The 16,277-nt window shown below is 39.3% G+C and overlaps 1 protein-coding gene across 5 annotated transcripts in view; it reads left to right on the top strand.

Moving 5' to 3' along the window:
• Nucleotides 1-16,277, top strand: part of stxbp5a (syntaxin binding protein 5a (tomosyn)) — a 101,181-nt gene that overhangs the window by 61,234 nt on the left and 23,670 nt on the right. For all 5 annotated transcript variants that reach the window (XM_013911213.1, XM_013911212.1, XM_013911211.1 and 2 more), the window contains exons 7-11: nucleotides 926-989; nucleotides 2,400-2,483; nucleotides 11,908-12,031; nucleotides 14,501-14,579; nucleotides 15,218-15,372. In XM_013911213.1, coding sequence (XP_013766667.1) covers nucleotides 926-989; nucleotides 2,400-2,483; nucleotides 11,908-12,031; nucleotides 14,501-14,579; nucleotides 15,218-15,372 — 506 coding nt within the window. The remainder of the gene's footprint in view (nucleotides 1-925; nucleotides 990-2,399; nucleotides 2,484-11,907; nucleotides 12,032-14,500; nucleotides 14,580-15,217; nucleotides 15,373-16,277) is intronic.

Genomic DNA, 16,277 nt, shown 5'->3' with positions numbered 1-16,277 from the left:
CACACACACACACACACACACACACACACACACACACACACACATTGTTGTCTATTCTTCTTCCCTTCTATTGCCCTTTGGTTATATTCATAGATTCATGGAAATATGCTAAGCTAAATCGAATGAGCAGAGTTAACATTCATCCCTTGCTAATTGATTTCCATCCAAAATATGTTCCCAGTGAAATATGTACATCTTTTTTACATTTTTGATATTGTCATCAGCGTGTCCTCCGCTGTCAAAAATATGCAAAGGCATAGGTCAAAACAACGACTTTGCCTTGCCTCATTTTTGCATTACTTACATTTGGCTGCAGCTCCTTCCTCTCCTTCTCTTTGTCAGGCATCCCTGCCCTTGCTTCACGGTGCTGGGGATATGTTTCAGGCTCCAACAGTCACTACTTTTTTCAGCAGTGACCTTGCCTGGCAATCCTCTGTCCACATCATCTCTTTAAGGCAGGGCAGGTTAGGTACTTTTGGCTCCCATGTGGCTCACAGAAAGAGGAGTTTTGACATAAGACTGTCTGGAGGGTAAAGCACAGACAGCAGGGGGAGAGGAGAGGCTGTCGAGCACTTTTTGCTCTATCATCTCCACTGACATGCAAATGGACACACATATCAGCACGTGGATGCACATACACATAGCCACTGGGGACTTCCTGGCCTGACAGAGTCATCCATCACAACCTTCAGGAAGCTTATTTCTTTGTACGGCCTTTTAGAGCCTTGGAATGATTGACAGCTCTGTCCTCCCAGCAGACCTCTTCGACAAGTCCAAAGACACTCGGTCTTCATCTTAACCCTCACTAGGGGTTAAGATGAGGGCTATGACCATGTCATATTAGTAAATCTTACATGATGCCTGTCTTCTCTATCCTGGTTTAAAGGGAAAAAAAACTGTCTGTCTTTTTGATCTTTCTTACAAGGTCCTCTAAGGCTCATCCTGGACCAGTTGTTCACATAAGTGATAACCCCATGGATGAAGGAAAGGTAAGAATCAGCGGCTTTCTGCACCCAATCGCAATATCTTGCAAAGCTTACATTGGTCAAAAGTCTGTGCAAAAGTCTTGAATTACCCCACAATTCTTTATATTTTTCTAAGAAATTGGATAAATGTGCAGCGAGTTATTAAAACATGGAAACATACAGGGATTGCACAGTATATAAAGCAAACAGAGGAGTTTATAAAATTTTAACAAGCTTGAAAGTCAATATTTAATGTGACTACCTTTATTCTTTAACACTACCTGAACTCTATTAGGCAACACTTCTTGTAATTTATTTGAGTAACTTTTAGGAATAGTTCTCCAGGCTTCCTAAAGGACTCCGTTAACATGATCCCACAGTACTTTAACAATGTCCAGGTCCAGACTTTGTTGAGGCCATGACTGATAATGTTCCGTGGTTGATTCCACCTGGATTTAATCTATCTATGTTTTTACTACATTGGCAGTGCGTTTGGGATCATTGCCATGTTGAAATTTGCCAATCAGACACTTTCCAGATGATATTGCATGGTGGATCAACATCTGAGGGTACTTTTCAGCGTACTGATGATAATTTGCACCAGAGTTTTTAAATTGGTATTGATCTCACCATAAGACCTATTGCCTCTAATTTTCAGGCCAGTTCTTGTGTAAACTGGCACATCTCGGCCCTTTCTTCCTGTTTCCTATCCTTAAGAATGCCTCATTGAAAGCCAATGAGTGAAAAAGCAGTCAGTGCACAATGAAAAACTTTGAAAGAGTTTCAGAAAGCCAGGAAAATTACAGCTTAAGCCCACTTTTAAAAATAATTTACAGGAAGTCTGGCACCTAGGATGCAAAATATGAAGAAACAAGGGGTGAGTCAAGAGAAAGCATTACTTAGTTTTTTTTAGTGTAGCCCCATTTAGAGTATAGTTTAATTTGAATGCAGGTTGTGCTGACCACTTTGACCACTCTTCAGATATATATCAGCATGCCTTTTAAACAGCATGTGATAAGTATATAAGGATATAAGTTGACAAGACAGCACCCATGAGGTGCTGGAGGACAACTACTGTATATATTTGTTTTGGTTATTTTAATTGATGAGAGGAATTTGACACAAATGCAGATGATTTTTGAGACTGAGTGCGGGAAGTATTTTTCTGTGAATAAGCTCAGATTTTTTTTAAAGCATCATGTTCTTTTTCTACAGCTCTTTTTGTATTATCTGATATCATTTTTTGTGAAGTAGGGTGGGCAGGTTTTTTTTTCCTGAGCCGCTGTAGTCTTCTTACACCTGACTTCCTTTCACGCTGTGCTTGAATGTCAAACGTATTACTTCTTTTTCTGCCCATCATGGGGTCTTTTCTATCCCCCTGTCTGTCATCTCTCTTACCTATCTCACTGACTGCCTGTCGCTCTTCCTCTCCAGCTTATAATTGGATTTGAGTCTGGGATCGTGGTCCTGTGGGATCTCAAATCAAAGAAGGCAGACTATCGCTACACATATGATGAGGTAGGCAAATATCCCAGATTTCTTTTCTTCTCTAATAGATTTCCAGCATTCATTTGACTTCTATTTTAAGAAAATGTAATACGAGGACTGGAAGTGAAATCACATATTCTGAACTGAATTGCATACATTTTTGTGAATGTGTGTATTGGTCTGTGTGTGTGTGTCTACCTGAGTTTGAAATACTTTACTACAGCTGTGTTTCCTTTCTCTTGTCTGTGCTTTAAACCACACAATGGAGGGAAAAAAAGAGTGCTGGCAGGGTGATAAAATAAGAAAGATAAAACTTTCTAGTCTCTGCTTCACCTCAATAAGAAAGGGGGGCTGTCAGGTTTGACTTCATAGTAGGATGAAGCCAGAATTTGCTTAATAAGAGAATAACTTTTAAATAAGCCATCACTAACTAGATTTGTGTTGTCAAGCTAAAGACATAAAGTATTTCCTCTTTATCCCTCACACACTGTTCATATTTTATGTCTTCACAGCATGGTCTGGGTCCATTTTGACACAGGCCAAGAATTCTCTCATTATAAGTATCTAAATCAAGTTTTGATCTACAGGTTTATTTGGAAATTTAGACTTAAGAATGGACAATTAATGGATAATTAAACCTTAATTACTACTGTTTTTTGAGAAAATATCTACTCTTATGCAGTACTATGTCCTGTTTTACATAAATCATGGAAAACATGTGTAACCTCTGTAAATGTTAAACTCTGTTCTCACTGCTGTATCATAAACAAAACATCCAGTCCCTCTTTTGATTTCTGTTTTAATCTCAGATTATTTTGTTATGTTGTGGGAGCTCCTAGATGCAAATGTAATGTACTCACATTCACGTAGAGCTTTTATAGTTTTACTAACCACCTGAGATATGCATCCATGCAGCACTTTAGTCCATATACTTCAAGCTGAACCTTCTTGCTGTGAGGTGAGAGTGATAACCACTGCATCACTCTGTTATAGATTTCAAGTGTCCAGGAACCATCTCTCAAGAAATTCTCTAACCTCTGTCTGACCCCTTATGTACACCGTATTCTGTTCTGTTTCGCTGTTTCAAGGTTTGCCCATTATCCTTCAAAGACCAGCAGGTGCCCGTCTCAGCAGGAGCTCAGGCTAACACAGACGGTTCTTGTTACAGTGTCAAAATCCCCCTTAGATTCTGTCACCACTGTCCCGTAAGAAAATACAATTTCAAGATTTCCTAAAACCACCATTTCCCTTGGTATTACTCACACTGGTGGCTCTAAAAGCCATTTAAAATAGATACAGGTTCAGTTTGACCCAGAACAGCCTAAATGTATAAGGTAACAGTACAAAATGTTAAAATATTTTCACTTTTCATTTGTATTCTGGGTCAATTTAGGATATTTTTTGCTGCTGTCAAATATCAAAACGGGCCAAATTTCACCCAAACAGTATGAGAGGGTGTAAAATTACAAATGAAGTGCTGGCACGGGCTGATATTTAGGAATTTTAAGTATGTAAAACTTTAGTAGTTTCTAAAAGCTTTAAAAGCATTTCTGGGTAGCACTGCAGAAGATGTGTTGTGTCATTTACAAAGAAGAAGACTTTGTTAAATACATATTTTACCACGGTTATGATTCACACAGTAGAGTGCCATGTGCTCATGTCCGATTGTAAAGCAGCACAGTGGTTTTCTTGTATAAAAACAGATACACTTTTTTAAAATAATGGATTATTTGGCTTTATAAGGTAACAGTGTATTTCTGTAAATAACAGAAAACATGACAGTTAAATAGAGATGGTGTCAGAGCTGCTTCGACTCTCTCTGGACCTAGCATTTATCTGACTGAGATTGGGTCTTGCAAGTTAAACAGCATTGTAATGAAATCTTGTTTTAAACTAAGATTTAGACTCATGTTCACTGCTTTCATCTTATAAGCAGTACATGACTAATAACGCTGATATTAGCCATGCACTGTATCACTTACTCTGCAATAATTTATTGATTTGCAATTAAAAAACCCCCACAAATTCTACTAATGTATGAGTTAAATTTGACTAATTTAATGCTATTAGTCGGTAAAAGAAATATCTGCCTTTTTACATCAAACCTAGCTGTTCCCCTTCAATCTGATTATAGTCTGAACTCCTACAGTCCATGATTTAGACTTCCTGGTAGGAGCGAAACATCTCTATGAATAGGACCTCTCATTCATAACTTTGTTACTGAGGCTTAAGCTAGCTGAATGGCTGTAAGAACACACATAGACACACGTGCTGACTCAGCATGTACACGGCCATGCAGCTGTGTCTGCGGCCTTACAAAGGGCTAGTCTGTTTAAGATAATGAGATTATCGTATCACTCACGTAGATGCTCACCTTGTTGGCACTCTGTAAGATACAAATACAAAAAAAAAAAGAGGTGGAGATTTTGTATGTTCAGTATGTATGAAGCTCTCCTTCTTACTCTGTCTGCCTCTCTGCCTTTGCTCTCCCTACATCCTTTTCTCAGATAAGCTAATATCCTCCCACTGCTCCTGGGCATTACAGATCCTAGTATTGAATCTCCCAGAGGAGCTCATCTCCTCTCTCCAAACCCTCGCAGATACACCTCCCCAGGGACTGGGGGGGGTTAGATTGGGTGGGAACTGAGGGACAGGGTATTGAGCTAGAGGGTGGGCGGGGTGTTATGTCTTGCTTCAATGTAATTTTTCACTGGCTGACTTAAAAAAAGGGCCTGCAACATGCAACTGTTCTTTCATCTCATTTGATATGTGGTGAAGTTACTCCCCTGGCTACTAAATCTAAATGTTTTCCAGGGTCAGGTATCTTTAAAGTGGACTTCACTGCAGTTAATTTCTTTTTATTTTCTGTCTATATTTTAAAGCATATTTCTTATAATACAGTCCATAGCATTCCTGCCACCCACTGTAACCTTAATAATAAGCATAAATAGAATTAGCATCCATTTGTTAACCTCAATATAAACTAAACTATTAACATTAATTGTAAGCCACTGATAATGCATGGATTTGCAGGCGATGTTATATTCGCTGGCTGTGATTTACTGGCATCATGACTCTATGCAAACTCCACATAGCTTCTTCAAACAATACTGTGAAGTAACTCTTTTCCAGCTCTCACATCCTCTCCAAGCTATAGTCTTCCTGCCGCGCGTGCTTTTTTTCTCCAGCGTGCTTTCTTTCAAACCCTATTTGCCTAGAAGCTTCCTGCCAAGTATCAAAGTTGTCGACTGAAATGAACAAGGAAGCTTTTCGTCTTCTCCTTTTCAACAGCAGAGTAAGCCAGCAGACCGCGCGGTGATGGATTCAGACTTTAGAAAATGCACAGACATCTTAAAGCGTATTTTACTCTTGATGGAAATTTGCGAATGTTTAAACAGCTGAAAGGCAGTCTGTGGTCTTTGATTTCAAAAGATCGAGATAATGAGCAATGCCACTTCCTGTTTTCCTGCCACATTTTTTAACATGTCTTGCAAGCGTTTTTGTATAATTTGTGCAAGTAGAGGAAATGAAATTCTTTCTGTTAAAAAAATATATATGAAGGCAGCATTTGGAAATTACAGATGCTGACAAACTGAAGAACAGTTAGCAAATTAGCAAACTTATCCTGTACCGCAAAGAAAAAACTTTGACACTTTCCAGCAGAGTTCAGGCAAACAAAGGCAATAAAACTTGTTTTTACAAGCTCCTAAAGAGCTGAGGGAGCACGCCTTCAACTCTGTGTCTTTCAGTGGATTGTCTATTATTAGCTGTGGATCAGCAGTATGGGTTTCCAGTGAGTGCTAGCCAGAGAGCATCTGTCACTGTGACCCTGCCTCGCTCTTCTCCATCTGACTCAACACCTGATGAATGGTTAATATTGCAGCCAAATCTGAGTTAGTTCTTCCCTCCGCCCTCTGTGTTTGTGTCCTGGTGGTGCACACTGAATGCATGGATGGAATTTGTAATCCTTTTTTTCCCTTCAGTAAGCCTATTGTTTAATTGCACTAATTTAGACAGCCTTCTTCCACTGTGTGCAGAAAGGAATGAGGGAAAGGAGCTTTTAAGAAAGATGAACATTCCTTTCTGCACGCATACATGTGCATTTACAGTAAAAAAAAATTAGTAGTATTTTGGTGTATAGATGCCATACAGTGTTATATAGTAGGGAGCACAGCACCTGCTATTATTCACAAGAATTTAGTGTAGAATTCAAGTAAACATCTTTAGTATCCCTGGAAAAAAAACATTACTTTTGCAGCTTGCAGTTTATTTTTATTGATTTCAACTTCGGAGTGCATCTGGCAGTCAGTCTCTATAGCTGCAAAGGCACGACCTGTTCAGGCTTTTGTCACAGATGTCCAGCCAAAGCTGCACAGATAAGGCACTCTATTTTCCCTATTACCCTTCCTTTTGTTCTCCCCATTCCTCTTTTCCTTTCTATTTCTTTTCACAAATGGACAAATAAGAAATTGGTTACTTTGACTGCGACTACGATAACCAGGACGCGCAAACACAAAGCGCGCCCAAACTTAGCACCTACGCCACGATCTGAAAACTTGGGGGACAAAATATTTGCAGGGATTTGTGCAGGAGCAGGTCATAATTCTCGCAGCTACTAATAAAGGGCAACAATAACAAGAAAATTGGAAAACATATTCCCCTCAACCACGAAGCATTAATTATTTGAATTTAAATAAAACATAACAATAACCTGCTCCAGTTGTGGACAAATTTGCATTGTTAACATATTTTATTCCAGCATTCATTTTGTAAACAGCCTGCCAGTATTTTTAATACTGTTGAATCAGACCGGCACTGTTCTAACCGGATGGGTGAGATTCCACACATTTCCTGCAGCATTCTCTGTGATGGGCAGCTCCGCTATCTTAATTTAATGCGTCCTCTCGCAGTGAATCCCTCCCATCTGCTTATCCCTTAAGATTAAAAACAAATGCTACAAATGATCGGCAAACTATCTGACACAAGTGTGGCTTCATTAGGAAGTGTTTTCTTTCCCCCTAAGACCTGTTGAGATTTCAGACAGACAACTTAACTGTACAGAGCTCATGGGTGATTTGGCAAGGCTTGCATAATACCCATTAGTGGTGAGAGTATCACTCTTTACATGATGGTCAGTCTCTTAGGGAGTCCATCCATCAGGATAAAGTGGATGCTAATGCATAAGTGTAATGTCGTAACAAGACTTCCCATGCATTTGGTTTGCTGGTGAATTTGGTTTTCTAATGCTTATTCCCACCCTGAAGTTGTTTTAGAGATGTTTACGAGCTGCTGTTTATAACACGTGAGTCACATAATCATCCCAGCTGTGAGGTATCCCAACCATTTGGATGAGTCTTTCTCTCTGTAGAATAGTCATCAACTGCTCAGACTATTAAAAAAAAGCACATAAGAACATGTAACATATCTCACTGATTTGGTAATTTTTACTCATTTAAAACAAAAAAAACCACAACACCCTGTTTACAAGTAAACCGCACAGCCATGGCAACAGCTCTGTGAGACTCCACTTGGAGTTTATTTTCAACATTAGCATGTTATCAACTGGCCACCACTCACCTTAGGTACACCTTGCAAATATTGGGTTGGTCCCCCTTTCGCCTTCAGAACTGCCTTAACTGTTTGTGCACTGTTGTCATAAAGAAAAGGACATGCCAGCAACAAAATTCAGGCAGGCTGTGGCAGTTAAGCCATTACACCCCAACCAGCAGCCTGACCCTTTGATACAAAGCAGGATGGATCCACGCTTTCATGTTGGATACTGACTGTTTACTCTTTTTAGAATTCTTTAAAAACTTATAAAAGATCTCAAGAAGATCCAGTTTGAGTTTTGCAGAATAAGAAATTCGACCTGTTGATTCTCTGAACAGAAAAAAAGCTTTTCGTTCAGACGGGTATTTACACACTGCCACCTTGCCATCATACTCGGAGTGTCTGATTATGCTGGTTATGTAGAGATTGACAGTATATTGTACTTCCAAAGTTGTTTATTCAGTCAGAAACAGTGATGGTGAATCATCTTCATAATACAGAGACAAATCTAAATGTGTAAATAAGAGGCTCACTGGGGCTTGTTTCTTTCAAGACTTATGTAACGAGCATCTTGCAACACAAAAGCAGAAAATGTGGATTTAAAATAACTGAATAAAAATGGATTGCTCATTGCAAATCACTGCTGACGTTTTGCCCCCAAATGCCTTGTTTGTTCAGATTAAGCTGGTTGTGTTGCTTGACTCGCATTACTTTTGCTGTGTGTATGTGACTGCTTGTGTGTGTACGTGTTTTTACGTGTACAAAAACAGGTACAGCAGTATGTTGAGTACTCTGTGTAAAGTCTTGCTCTAAGGTAGGGCTGTTCGATATAACGATATATATCGGATGACGACATTAAAACGTCTATCGTTTCATTTTACGCTATCGTTTGTTTCGTGGTGTCGCAAAATGAACTATTTACAGCAATATTTTTTCATTGTTTTGATGGTCACTGTAGTGGCTATATTAATTTCCTAAAGTTCTCTCTTTCTCTTATATTTAATATAACCACACTATGGACGGACAAGCGCCTGTTTTTATGCGTTGTGGTTAGCAACAACGACGGTAACACCATCGTGTGTCCGCTTGTTTATCTTCCACATAAAGCTTTCACAATAAAGCTCAAGATCCTGTTGAGACTTTTCAAAATAAACTGAACCACGTGAAAGAGCAGATTTTTTACGGATGGGAAGTAAAAAAGAGCCGCCAGGTGCTAAAAAAATTAATCTTAGACTCAAATGTTAGAACAGGCTTTTCCCCATGCATCTGTTAAAACACTCGACTCCAGCTACATGACGTGCAGCTGGAAACAATTCCCGCGAGTCGAGCTGCCCGAGATTCACAGAATTTACAGAAAATGTTAAATTTTTGTGATTTATATCGTTATCAGGATGATAGAATTCTTATATTGGGATATGAGATTTTGTTCATGTCGCACAGCCCTACTCTAAGGTAAAGTGTCATTTAGGGTTAGCCAATGATATTTCAGGGCTGTTTCGGGTCATACTGTGACACAAAACTAATGTGTTCGTTTTCTCCTGTTTTCTATGCTTGTTAGCGTCTTTGTTGCGAGTGTGTATTTGTGTGTCTGTGTGAGGAGGTCTTGTGTAACTGTGATGAATGTAGACAGGATCCTCTCAGCCCCCAAAGACCAATCTGTGAAAAACTGACCTGATGTGATAAATCATGAAATTAGCCTTTTTAATTGGTATTGTTTGATTTGATGAGTGCCATGTGTTTCAATTATCCTGCTCATTTCCAATTAAGCACAGGGCATTGTTGCCTCTTGGGACTGGCGTGATGAACAATGCACTGATAGATTTCTAGAAGTCTGTTAGTGTCAGGGTAACACAGAATGGGCGAATTTTCCAGGGAGGAATATTCAAAAGTGGACTGGACTGTATTGAGGGAAAATCATAGACAGTTTATACCAGTATCCATTATTAGATATCATCTATCCATAAGTATACTTTTAGTGTTGACAACAGAATTTAGATCCCCAGGAGAACAGTCTGCACTTATAACTGAAAGTAAAACTTGGAACATTGATTTCATTTCCACAGTGTGGGATGCTAAACATTTGATAAAATTAGAGATGTGTTCACACTGTATTCGAGACACCTGCAAATAACTACATCCACACCACCTGCCACTATACACCAGTGAATCACTTCTGGTACAAAAAAAAAAAAGTGCTGTCAAACTGTCTCTCCTTCTGGGCTGCTGCATCCAACCATCCCCACCATGTTCTCCACACCGCCGCCCCAGTTTAAAGAGACACAGAAGCCGTTAGTCATCATGTCTATTTATTTCTAACAATCCTCAGGAAGACGAAATCTCCATGAGAAAACCTCTGAACCAAGAGCGCTTTATAGCAGACTGATCTCATTCTCTGATTGGTCTTTAGTTTGTTAAAACCAAGCAGTGTGATCATAAAGGTGATTCAGTCTTTATGATTTCATAAAACGTGCCAGGAGAGTCTGTGCAGCACACCACACACTTAACTAGGAAGCAAAAGTATGATACTATTCACTTTGGAGCACACAAAACAGGTACACCGCTCAGAGCGTGCCATAAGAGCGCTGACTGATGCTATTCCCTTTCATGCAGCTTTTTTCTTAAAACTCAGCAGATTTGGTGAGCCTGACATATAGCACTGCTTATGATTAATGACACACTCAAGGCAAAATTGATATACACCTAAATAAATGGCAGCTGCAATTGGAAGAGATTGACTTAACCTGACCATGCACTCACATCAGCTCTGACAGAGAGGCAGTCATTCATTTCAGATGAGCAATGTGAGACAAGCAGCAGCGCCGAGGACACAAGGCGAGTGGGACCAGTGACAACGAGGGGATTTTCAGACAAAATGCCCTAAATATTAAAGGGCTGATGTGGATGGCTGTCGGCTTCACACATCGTGCAGCCAACATATGGTTTGATGTCAAAATGTTTGCTGGTTTTAATTATCAGCACTGAATACGACGACAAAAGGGCAAGCTTGGCCTTTGCAGATACACTTTGGTTTTGATGTGTTTGTGTTTTGTTGGTAGTACATAAATCATCCCAAGCCAGGCTTACAACAGCAGCAGGACTGTTCAGATGATGGGAAAGATGAGAGGACAGAGAGGGCACCAGCTCTCTAAATCTTGTCTGTCTTTCCCCATTATTCTCTTTATCTGTTAGCTTGTCTGTGAATCACAGATCTGTATCTCCATTTGGTCTTTATTTTCTTCACTTGTGCCCTCTTCTCGGTTTTGAAGCCCTAACTAAAGGTCACCTCTTAAACTTCCCCTTTTGCAGCCTTTTCTGTAACTGTTGTAGTTGACATTAAGCTTGTGATTAACTGTATTTCCTTTTAGTAGTTTTTTTAACCTTTTAAAAAGCTTCTATTGTTCCTCTAGCTCTCAATGATGGACTAGAGTCAAAGCGAAATACTTTTTTTTCTTAATTTCACAGTAATTCATGCTAAACCATATGGTCTTGATTGAAGTATTAGCGGTTTTTCAATTATATTGAATATTATGGACACATTTGTCAGAGTAATGCTGTATCATTATGAAATATGACTCCTAAGTTAATAATATTGCTAATGGAACCATCTAGTTGGGGTTTCTTTTTTCTTTATTTCGCATTCAACAAATGGTTCCTATGAAAGCTTTTAATATATGCATTTGTGCCACAGGAAATTTTCTAAAGCCAGGGAGCTCTTTTATCTCACTTCAACCATCTGCGCAAGTGTGCAAAGTCGCGGCCATTTAAGCCACGTATGAAAATCATGTACCATATGGCTGTGGTAATGCAACAAACTTGTAGTGTGCAAGTTGCATGCTGGCACATAAGGTTTCATTCGACTAAACCACTGCCCCCAACCCCTGCCTTCCTGCCTGTCATTTCTTAGGCTATCCACTCAGTTGCCTGGCATCACGAGGGCAAGCAGTTCATCTGCAGTCACTCAGATGGAACTCTGACCATATGGAACGTCAGAGGCCAGGGCAAGCCCATACAGACAATCACACCACACGGTAAGGAAGTAAAAACACACACACACACTTTATACAGACAATGTCACAGTAATTTTTTGGCTTGTAATGATTTCCTTGAACTGGTCTTTTTCCAGGGTTCCTACATTTTTAATGACTAGAACTGGGTGAAGAAGTTTGACTTTATTTTGTCTTTCCTTTAATCCAGACAGGGTCAAAGGTATACGTGCTGCCTCAAATATTTACATACACCATGCACTCACTGATAGGTTAAATGTCCCTTAGCTAGTTTCTAGATGCCTTTGGTAGGTATTAAAAAGCTTTTGGCATAATTCTTGCTGGATATTTCACCGCTCATTGATACAATTCATTTGAATTGGCTGGTTTCCTGGGGAATTTGGAGTTTTTCTTCATTATTTCATCCACTTTGTGCAATATACCAGTACCACTGGTAGCGAAACAGCTGCAGAGCTCAATGCTACCACCTTGTCAGTTGGTACAATGTTAGCTTTATAAGCTTTACCTTTACTCTTCTAAACACACCTTTGTCATTATGACCAAATAGCTCAATCTTTGTCACATATGACCATAAAACTTTACCTCACAAGGCATTTGGGTTATCTCTGTGGGCAGCCGAAACCTTCAGTCAAGCTTAAAGGTGTCAGTGGAGTAGGGGCTTCTATTTTGGTTGGCACCCTCTCAGTCCATGGTGATGTAAAATTCATTTCACTATGGGCAGTTATATTGATGTTCCACCTGTTTGTAGTTCATGGCAGGCTTGAGCCTTGGTGGTTCCTGTGTTGTCCTAATAAGTTTTCTCTGATCTGAGGATGACAGTTTGGGTCTACTTCCAGACCGTGGCAAATGATATATCACGTTAAATTGATGTAAACTAGATAACTGTTTGAAGTGATCTTGGTGTCTTAAGTTACTTAGAAATAGCTCAAAACGACCACCGTTTAGGACTTTCTCATTGTTCTGAGATCAAAACAATTATTGTTATACATCGAAAGAGAAACTGCCAGTTGTTCAATCACAATCACTAATAAGAAGTTAATAGCCCTTAGTTGAACTCTAACTCATTTTTCCTCTCAAGATTCAACATTTCTATAATCTTTGACGCACATCGTTTCTGTATAACAATCACCATTATTGAAATTTGACATGCAGTGCATATGGAGTTAATTTATATTGTCTCACAAGCTAGTTGACTGAGGACAGTGAAGAAACTTTCGGTGAAGGGATCAAATCCTCCATGGAGAGTGTTGAGATAAATCTAAAGGGTGTGAGATGTTTATTAGGCTGGAGAATTAAAATATGGGTGGATGGGTTGCAAGCAGACTTTGCTTTAGAGGATCTAAATAAAAAAGTTGGGCGCCACCTGTCCGAATATAGCTTTGGAACAAACATCCATATAGAGTGTGATTGTAACTTTATTTTTTAATTGTTACATAAAAACACTGATTGCCCATGGTCTGATGACTTGACGGTCTTGTAGTGTTGATTATGTTGTTCCCTCTGTAGCCACTCTCGCTGTAGCCATCTCTCAAGTGTCTGCCTACACATGGCTCAATCATTGTTTCCTCATTTCAGGCAGAGGATTATTGTCGGTTCAATTATTTCCTGCCTCTGTTTTCCTTACTTTGTGTGTGCATGTGCGTCCTCTGTTTACTTCCTGCAGAAAGCAAGTCTGCTCTTTTGAAGATGCATTTAATCCATACTCTTCTGTCCCCCAACACACTGACTCACCCCACTTAGTTCACACAGATGAAGCACCTGGAAGAAAAATAGGCGACGGCAACTGGGCAGAGAAAGCAAGAGAGTCAGAAAAAGGGAACAAGAAAAGAAATTAAATCAAAAATTACAACAACTTTGAATCAGTTTTTCAAGCTGATTTTATGTGTCGGGGGTTGCAGAAAAGATTTCACCGCATGGGCTTTTTAATTAGTTGTTTCTCCCACTGCTGCATGCATAATTAGTTTGGTATTTAATGGGCAATTATGCAAATTCCTTTGACATGTTTAAGTAAGGCTTATAAGTCCTCTTTTAATTGTCTTTTTAGATATCCATTATTAAATGGTAGTTATTAAAAAGTGTTCTTTATTATACAGACCTGCCTTGCATAACCTGCATTTGGGGTCACTTTCGCTCTTCAGTAAGACTTTTCATATAAATTCAACTGCTCACTGTACTTTGTGATACAGAAATGCGCACACATAGGCATGCATGTGATGGATGTGTAATTTTATTCCACACTGACACCCCTTGAGGTTTGAAAAGATGGATTCTGTAAATCATCCAGGATCTTTACACCTTTCTTTGCATGTCCCCGTCCTTGAATTTGTCTTTCTTCTCTCTGATGAATAGGTTTCTGTTATTTTGCTGCATACTCTTCAGCATAGCATTTTACAATGCTGCTTCTGGGGGGAAAAAACCCCAAGATGACAGAAGAGACTGGGTGAAGAAGGAGTGAACTGCAAACCAAAGTAACTTCTGTTTGTTCTATTTTAGGAAAACAGCCCAAGGACGGGAAGAAACCAGAGTCTTGTAAGCCCATTCTTAAAGTGGAGTACAAAACAACTAGAATTGGGTATGGTCCCTCAGTCTCACACGCGTACACATATACTGTTATACACTTGTGCCCATGCACGTTCACTTGAGCATATTTATAGACATGCATGTGTTTAATGCAGGCAGAGCCATGACAAAAGTCCCCACAAAGCAGCTCAAGTTGCATTTTACTTACATACAGATACTCCTCATGTTTGTAACTTAAGCCAATCATTTAAAACTATATATTTTGTAGTATCAGCTTTTCTTAATCAGCTATTTTGTTATATAAAGCATAAACTCAGAGTTGTGGATACTAAAGACAAGACAAGCCCAGTCCTCTTTAAATCAAAGTCTTTTGTTTTAACTCCAACCCTGATGTTATTTTGTATGCATGATGACATCTTACTTACAGTATACCATGGTATACATACATTAATATCCATGCAACAGTTCCTGAAAAATTAAGCTCACTGTACTGATTTTTTTCATTTGTAGTCAGATTGACTCATGCTTTAAGTTGTGCCAAGGCTCTTAATGCCACAACAATTTCCTGCTGGCTAAATAAAATATTAAGAGTGTGAACGCACATTATTAAATAAAGCCCCACCATATAAAATGCCTAATATTTTAAAAACCCATTTAAGTAAATAATTGCATGAATGCAACTCATTCCAGAGAGCCCTTCATAATCTTTTCTGGTGGTCTGTCCTACGACACGGTGGGCCGGAGGCCTTGTCTAACAGTGATGCATGGGAAGAGTACTGCTGTGCTGGAGATGGACTATCCTATAGTAGACTTCCTCACGCTATGTGAGACACCATATCCTAATGGTAAGTGTGCATATTTTGGTCTGAATGAGAACGTCTGAGAATTGTGGACATTGTTAATTTACTCTTCTTTTGCACTAACACCTGCGGAAATATGCACACAACTTTCTGGTTCTTAATTATGTTGGACAGCCTGTCTGTGTGTGTGAGTGTGTTTCTGTAATAAATCAGAAATTTCCCAAGGGAAAGGATGCTACTTTTCAGTTTTATTATCTGACACATAGGCTATTACATTTTCATTTCATCCCGCTGTGCACAATGCCCTTCAATCTAAATTTAATTATTATTTTATTTATGGTATTGAGGAGCCAACAGCTGGAGCTTACCAGTATGGCCTGTATGTATGTGATCCAGGATGCAATCTCTGCTGCTGTGTTATCTGGCACGTATACAGCTACAGGACGGATTAGTGAATTATGTAAGAATGGCGACTTCATTATGTCACTGACAATCTGATGTCACTGCTCACTGAAATCGTCTGGTAATGGACATTACTGGGTCTTTGGATTCCACAATGAATGTTTGTCCACATAGTCTAATAATCCTGGCACAAGCAGATGAGACGGTATCCCTAAATATCATGTATAAACTATATTTGTCAATACAAAGTTGAATATTTTGGATGAATGATAAACTAAACAGACAAACTAGGATTTCTTAAGACAGACAAGGAAATGATAAAAATCCAAACACTGACAAACGGTAGTGTTGGAAATCGAAGAATTTTTTAAGGTGTACTTAGAGTACAGACATATAGGAGACAAATTAAAGAAAATACCTAAATGCTTTATACTTCAGTGAGGGGAAATGATGTTGTTTTGGTTTGCCGATGTTGGGGCGATCGTGGCTCAAGAGTTGGGAGTTTGCCTTCTAATCGGAGGGTTGCCGGTTCGAGCCCCAGCTTGGAC

Source organism: Pundamilia nyererei, unplaced genomic scaffold (genome assembly GCF_000239375.1).
Source record: "Pundamilia nyererei isolate P.nyererei 1_Seehausen unplaced genomic scaffold, PunNye1.0 scaffold00058, whole genome shotgun sequence".
NCBI lineage: Eukaryota > Metazoa > Chordata > Actinopteri > Cichliformes > Cichlidae > Pundamilia > Pundamilia nyererei.
Note: the sequence above shows the minus strand (reverse complement) of the source record. Positions and strands in the feature narration are given on the sequence as shown.